This window comes from Ambystoma mexicanum, chromosome 11 (assembly GCF_040938575.1).
Source record: "Ambystoma mexicanum isolate Mex_15411 chromosome 11, UKY_AmexF1_1, whole genome shotgun sequence".
Classification (NCBI taxonomy): Eukaryota; Metazoa; Chordata; class Amphibia; order Caudata; family Ambystomatidae; genus Ambystoma; species Ambystoma mexicanum.
This window is the reverse complement of record NC_090934.1, coordinates 168,603,631-168,611,626: the sequence shown is the minus strand read 5'-3', so window position 1 is coordinate 168,611,626 and position 7,996 is coordinate 168,603,631. Positions and strand designations below refer to the sequence as shown.

Genomic DNA, 7,996 nt, shown 5'->3' with positions numbered 1-7,996 from the left:
CTTTGTCTGCCCTTCATAAATTGATCACAATGGAGACCAAAACATGATATTTTATATATGTTTGGGCTTGCCTGAGGTTGAGCAACCTGAAATCGTCTCCATCCCTTAGGTGTCGCACTGTGGGTCAGCCCAGAATATCATTACAGCAGACCATGTAATGAGGGAAAGGGCTTTTTTTGTTTGCGAAGGCCTGCTCCTTGCCACTTGAAGAAGTCCACCGACCCCTTGAGTGAACTCCAGATCCAAGAAGCAGCCTCTCTCTACCTGTCTCACTACCATCAATATCACAACTGGGAGAACAGGCCTTCCAGCTGTATCCTGGATCTCGAAAATTGCCCACCTCAAGAAGCGCTGCCAACCTAAGGGCCGAAAAAAAAGCTTTCTTACCCAAGTTACCCTGAAATGCTGAACCAGCTTGCATTTCAACATGCAAAGGGAGATGTTGGGTTCCCCCTTGCTTACTTGACCTATTGCCCTTCCAGCTAACACCTAAACAACTCCCTCCACCTGGCCAACACAGAGCTCCTGCGGGGACACACATGGGTGCAGAGGTGCCCATGTGTCAACATCCTTCTGTGGGCCTGCATTGTCCTTCCAGCGCTGTGCGTCGTAATTTCTATAATGGCCCGTGTCGTCCATCTAGCGCTGTCCCTTTGTGTTCTAGCTAGTTGCGCTGGCATTAGCAACCTGAGACTCTTCAGATGTTTTGGACAACAACTCCCATGATCCCTCACCATTAGTGACTGATGCTGGCCGGGCAGCTGGAAGGGAGAAAATGGTTGCAGACTCCTGTACTAAGCAGTGACAGTAGGTGCTTGCAACGATTGCCACAGACATCATTGGACATTTATATATAGCTATGTGATGTTGCCAGGTGGCAGTGTCCTACGCGGCCTTGATTTCAACAAAACCTCTCCAACTTTAGTACCTAAGAGCAACAATCACTCCATGTTTTAGGCATAACCCCTTACCATGTAAATAACTACCCCTTGGGTTCACAGTATTCATGCGTATCTTGTGCGGATATAGAGCTGCGTTCTACAGGCCGAACTTGAAGACTCTAGTTTGAGTCAATCCTAAATAAGCTCCATTGCAGGATTTCTCTGTAAAAATGAATCCTGCTTGGCCACCCCCATGGTTTCCAGCTTCTTTAGTCAAGGACAAAGAGAAAAAGCCCAGTTTAAGCTAAGATATACCAATTTACCAATTTACTCTTTCAGGATCCGCGACGCATAGCCACAGGCATTATACCTTACTTGAAGGCTGGTTAGCCATCTCTCATATTGCTATTAGGCCTTATTTTAGTGGATCAGAAATGAATCAACAGGTGTGGGGCAAAGACGCCATATTGCACATTTGCATACAATCTGTAATAATTTGGGATTATCGAGGGATTCTCCCTATGCAGCTTTGCCGGGTGCTTCATTTGGTTTTAATGTTTTTTTTTTCTTTCTCTGAGATGGATTTAAGGTTTGTAGGTTAGCGCGTAAATATATATCAGATGCTGGGCCAAAAAACAACTAAAAAGCCAATATGTATGACGACCACAGAAAAGATCAAACAGGAGGCTGTTTGGAACAGAGATCACGGAGGCTGTCGATTTTGTGTCAGATAATATCCACAGACCTGACCAATTTAGAGTTAAAAGTTGAAAATGCATAAATATTAAAACAAAATAAAAAAGTGTACCCTTCGTAAAGGCTACACTGCTTTGAAAAATCGACCATTTTGGGATAATAATCTTTCCTTCATATAAAAAAAATTGAATATGCAACATTCTTACCAAGCCTAATAATTTGGTACTCAGAACAAGGAATGGCTGAGTTGGTCTTGCTGGGATTTAAACCTGCGACCTGCGCATCACACACAGATCTCAGCAGCAAGCATTTAACCCACTGAGCAATCTTACTGACTATTGCACCACTGATCTGACACTAACCTTTTAAAAGCTGGGCCTTACAGTTTTGGTAGTTGATTGCTTGGTCCTATCACCGATCATTGGGCCTAATTAACGCCAAACCTCATTACCATTACTGCCACCGTGGCTTCACCATGGAATCAAAAGTGGTGATAAGTGGGTGTAAACCCCCATTTCCGGAGTCCATTGGACATCATGGGTATTTTTGGTGGACTGACCACGAACGAGGAGAGACGGAAACTAGGCAGATTCCAAAGGTAAGTGCTGCACATGAGAATCGCACCCCCCGTCCCAGCTGAAAGTTCTAATGAGGCTCTGAAGGGGTGCAGTTACACAACTGTGCAGCATCACTATAAGGGCTAATTAGTTATATGTATGGTATCTTGCAGGCACCAGAAGCCCTTGATGTGCTGCACAGTCTGTACAAACCTGGAGAGAATGTCCCGTATGTATAGCAACAGGACTAAGGTCCGTCAGGACGAGCACGTCCAGGCTCATTAGGTGACTTCCATAGGTGAGTGCAAAAGTGGTTTTGTCCCACTACAAGACATAGAATGTAATTTGTATCTGACTAAAGACCACCAGTCTGAATGTTAGGAGGACTTAAGAGTTCCTCTCGTGAATGTTCCAAATACTTGGAGCCCGGAGTACGCCACACTCAAGTTGGCGTTCTCCTGAGCATATAAAAGGGAAACGTCTGATCTTAATTTAAAAACTGGATTCAAGGCCCATAAGGAACTCGGAGGGTGAGTTATTTTTTTATGAAACAGGGGGCTCTTTAGGAGCCCGATAGTTGTGGACATCATCTAAGGACATTGTTTCTAAATACACCTGTGGGTGTATTTTTCACATATGGTGACATGATGTTTCTACTAAGATGGAACATGAATGCACAATCCAGGAGAAACTGCCAAATTTGCCCCAAGAGGTAGTTTTCACCACTCAGAGGGTTAGGGAGGGTTAGGATTCACCCATGCATAAAAGCATATAGCACTAATGGCTATTGTATATGTTTTTTTTTGTAGTGTGGGGAGCGCAAGCGTCCTGTGAGAAGAAATTGTGGCTGTACAATTTGTGTATGGAAACCTTTGGTATTAAATTTAATGTACTAACTAAAGGGTGCATAGTGACTCTAAATTCAGCTCCTGAGTAATATACACCAATAATAGGGTAGATGAACAGAAACATGTTGAGCAAGAGGCCTTTGAAAGTTCTATGCACCCAACATCCAATAAAGGTCATTCTATCAGTTATTCAGAATAGACATTTCTGCGATGAGGGTTGTTACAGTCACGATAGCACTTTATATTAAGGTTGCTGTTTGCGCAAGGATATGTACAATGTATGTGTGATGTCTTATACGTGATGACATTTTGCCAATGTTGTATAACTCAATAAAAGATTTAATGAATTCATTAACACAGGTTTTTGATAAATGTTGCCAGAGAGTAAATTCCCATGGGTTTGTGAAATGTGAGAGATTCTATCCCTGCAGTCCACCTCATTTTACCTGACCTATTCTTTTTGTGTGGACACTCTTAAAGGGGACATTACAACAATGTTCATATATTCATTTCACTTGCGGTGAGTGAGGTGCATCTTGGGAATAGCACAGATCTACGCAGTGACTTGGATGCGGCTTAACTTAGTCGGAGTTTTCTTTGCTTTTCAGACTCCTTACATGGGTCAAGCATTGACTGTACTTTGCTCAAGTACTGATGTTTTGTTCGGAATAACACGGGTAGGCGCCATCACCATTACTTTTCAATTGTAGTGGGTTACATAACCTGTGCCGCTTCCTATGATGTAGCACGCGCCTGTGCGTGCGTGCGTGCGTGCGTGCGCGCTCGCGCCCATGAGAGAGGTTAGCTTTGACTGCCCATGGACATAGCGACCTGTTCTGAGAGAAGGCAGCATGGCACTGCCCCTGCCCATTCTCTTTGGGACAGAAGCAGCTTGGTATTGCTGCTGCCCACACTATGCCCGTTGTGTTCATCTGGGAAGCCCCCAATGGCTACCCCCATGCTGTGTCTGTTCTGTCTGTGGGGCAAGCTTGCACTGGTGTGGCACACCCGGAGGTGAACCTTAAGAACTCCATGGAATCGAAGATTCAGGTCTGAGGTGGACGGGAAGAGAGTTCCAGAGGGTGGGGCCTTGAGAGGGAAGAGCCCCCACTCCCCCCAGTCACTTCTACCTATGTGAGCAAAGCTTGTGCCACCACCTTTGCTCCGGGTGGAGGGGGCAGGAACGATTCTTCTGTGCATTGAGCATTTACCGACACCTTTCATGCATGGAAAGGTGCACCTGGCTTGTGAAAATTGAATGCACTTTTTCACGCATGTATCGAGATATGTGTAATTGTTCACAGGAACTCACAACTTTGCGGCCAAACCGATAGGTATGTGCGCAATGCATTGTGTCACTTGCACAATCCACTTGCTGATTTGTGATTTTAGACCAATGAGTCTGAGGCAGAGTGATTTAATGTTGCCAGGTCATAAAAAGACAGCTTAAAACCGGAAGGAGAAGTCGATCACACGGCACGAGGAGCAGGGTGTGTGCACGTGACAGACTGAGTAGAAGGGGGAGTAGGGGATCATGGCAGAGGAAGATGACCTTTCTGGGGGTGTCAGAAAGCCTTGTACTGGCTCTTGCACCGGATTTGGGCTTCCTCCATTTCCTGAGGTGAGAGCGGTTCTCAGGGCCCAGATGGTGGGGGCGAGCATAAGTTAGCAAAGAGGAAGGAAATAATAGCCAAATAGCATCTGTAGGCCGAGCAAGCAATCAGAAGCATTTCTCATAACGACGCATATGCTTTATATTTCTGCTTAATACGCATAGACAAGGCGGAGAGCCGCAGAGCCACCCGTACGCACACATATGGAAAGAGTCTTGGCAGTAATAATTGCTGTGTGAAGGGTCTGATGCTAGCGAGCCCGCTTAACTTTCAAGTACCGGAAGAGGGGAATGTGGAAGAAGAGACGGTTACACGAATAAAACCACAGAATGTAGGTGGGAGGAGACACCGGGCAGCCACATACAACTGAACGCCGTACTCACATCGACCAATGCGGGAGATAAGAGTACCTTACAAAGCCAAGAAAATGATGACAGCCTACATGGAAGTACTTTTTCAGTTTCGATTGGGTTGTGTTTTTCATTCACCAATCTATTAAGCCCAAAAGCTATGACAACCCCCCACCCCCTAAGTCCCAGGAACGTTGTGCTGTCGTCAAGGCGCATCACGTGGGTTTTGTTCTCCAGTCAGCAAAGGACTAGCTCGAGACATGCTTTTTTTGCCTTCTTCTGTCTGGGGTTGAGTTAACACATTTTTAAGGCCTCGTATACAACCACAGAACCACAAGCACTCTACAATCTCCAATTTAGAGTGAGGGCGCGGAACCTCAACACACCGGCTTCTGCTGCCTCTGTTTTCCACGCGATCTGCATTTCGGCATTCTGAGGGTAAGTCCTACTCATTCATTCTTCCTCTTCACCGCTAAGGCTGTCCGCCACACTGTCCGCAAAGATTTTCTTCTTTTTTTGTTTGTGTGCAGGCTTCTGTTGAAAGTTTGTGGCTAAGCATTCTTGTGGTAATGAGAACTCCAGTTCTTGGTTACAAAACAACTACTTAGTTTCCTTTGGGATCCTCTCTCTATTTCTTTTTTGTTGTTGTTATTTCAGCAAAACATTGTTTGAGGGTAGCTGAACCCACTTAAGAGAACGCGTCATCTTGATTTTGGAACGGGTCATGGCGAACAGCGGCCTCCTTTTTGATTCCTTTCCAACATGCTCGCAGCCCCTTTTACGCGGTAAGTACAGATTAAAAAAATATATATTTTTATATTGATCAGCTAGAGGTGCACCGTCATATTAATTGACGGAACACTCCACATTAAGATGTACATTACGTACCACTGTTATTACTGAAGTGGTATTGTATAGTAAATAGGTTTTTTTCTCCAACAAACAATACCATCTTGAAGATCATTAGAATCTAGGATATAAAATCGGTCAAACAACAATTACCTTCTACTTTCATGCCTGAACTTGCCCACCGTGAACCAAGCTTTAGTCCTATCTTGCCAGGTAGTGCACTGTTGGTGGGTCTTCCTCAAGCCTCACTATTGCCACTGACGGCGGGTGGTCTTTCATGCTGCCGCACGGCTGCTGTCTAGGGCCGGAAAGTATGTTCACCTGCACCTCCCTTACTCTGCAGCACGTGCTGGCTCCTCCTTGAGGTGTACTTTGGTTTTAAGATTTGATGTCTTGCAGTTTAATTTGTCACCGCTCAATGTGTGACCTGGGAGCTGGTCATTTCTGGCCTTCCACCAGAAGACGGTAGCTTCTGAAACCATGCATATCTAATCTTAAGAGAAAACAAAATTGATTACTCTTTGGTCGAGGCACTCCGATTTGCAACTCACGGCCATGGACGCACTCAGATTTGCAACTCACGGACAGGGACACTGTGTTTGGAGCGACCCCTCCTTGCTTTACACAAGGGTTGGATACCGTGATCTTTGCGGTATCCAGTCATAATTTCGAATACAATATATTCGAAAGTAAAAATGTCGAAAAAATAATGTCGAAAAACAAAAATGTCGAAAAACAAAAATGTCGACTTTTTTTCGATTTTTTTCGATTTTATATGTTAATAATTAATATTTTATGAAACTTTTTTTTTAAAAATAATTAAAGGTATTTCAATGGGGGGTGGGGGTGATGGGGAGGATGGGGGGGTTGGGGATAGGGATTTGGGATGGTTTTTTAAATAATTAATTATTTATTTAATATTATATTAAAGATTTTTTTTAAATAATTAGAGTTATATCTATGGGGGGTGGGGGGGATGGGGAGGAGGGGGGGGGGTTGGGGTAGGGGTTTGGGATGGGGGGGTTGGGGGGGGACCCCCCCCCCATAATAAATGTTACTATCTGGGTAAAAAAAAAAAAAAAAAAGTGTTTTGGATTTTCGATTTTTTTTTCGACATTTTTTTTTCGATATTATGACTATTCCTATTATATGTATGTGTTTTCGACTTTTTTACATTCGACATTTTTTTTTCGACATTTTTGCTATTCGACATTATTTTTTCGACTTTTTGTCTATGAACCGATCTTTGCTTCTGTAGTTGACTCATGGCGTTTATTCTGCCAGGCTTGTCTATTTTTCCAATTGGCGCTGTTTTCTGCCCATCTTTATTTAAATCTGTGGGAGAGGGTTTGCCTGGCATCAAAACCCATGTTTCTGTAACACTGATGAATTAAATTAATCACCGTAAAGCCTTTACGCTATCCATTTTGAAGGACACTGTCATTGGCCAACGCCTGCACCACAACACACTTGTGCAGTGGTGAGTTTGTCACTCCTCGTTCCCGAATGTACAAGTGCGCTGAATTAGGACACACTAGTTGCAGATGAGGAGGGTTTTTTGTGTGAACACCGTAAACACATAAGACATATATAATTTGTTTATCAAAATATTATACTGGATATGCTTACTCCACAAACAGCATAATATACATAGATTAATATCACATTTTAGGCTACATATTTGCAGAGAATTAGCCATTGTACGGCATTTTTAACATGTGTGACAGGCATTTTTAACATGTGTGACAGAAAAAAAGGCTTAGCGCTGTGTAAATCCAGTTTAAAACTCACACACAATGCATGTTTTGATACCTTTTATTCGACTAACTGGCCATATTATGCATAGATGGAACCGTGCATTAGCTTTAAAAGTCCCGAGACTTCTTCACCTGAAGGTTATATCTTTCATTCTGCACCTGCACCCAGATGAAGAGGTCGAACGGTACCATCTCTTCATCATGTTTCTAGTTAGTCCAATCAGAGGTTTCAAAACATCTCTTGCGTGTGAACATGTGATACAGTGATACGTATTGACTCCTATGGTCCTGTAATGTCATCTCTGGGATTGGACGCCCTTTATAAAGCCCTCAGCGTTGGCCTTCCGATTTAGCATGTCATTCAAACATCTCATGAAGATATGAGGCAATCCAGATAATGAGACCACTGGCTAAGCCTTCTGTGATGTAGGAGAACTCCCTCCAC

The 7,996-nt window shown here is 43.7% G+C and overlaps 1 protein-coding gene across 1 annotated transcript in view; it reads left to right on the top strand.

Moving 5' to 3' along the window:
* Positions 1-4,823: 4,823 nt before the first annotated feature.
* RUNX3 (RUNX family transcription factor 3) overlaps positions 4,824-7,996 on the top strand; it is a 507,951-nt gene continuing 504,778 nt past the window's right edge. Inside the window, exons 1-2 of the mRNA XM_069622724.1 lie at positions 4,824-5,383; positions 5,603-5,730. Coding sequence (XP_069478825.1) covers positions 5,670-5,730 — 61 coding nt within the window. The 5' untranslated portion in view covers positions 4,824-5,383; positions 5,603-5,669. The remainder of the gene's footprint in view (positions 5,384-5,602; positions 5,731-7,996) is intronic.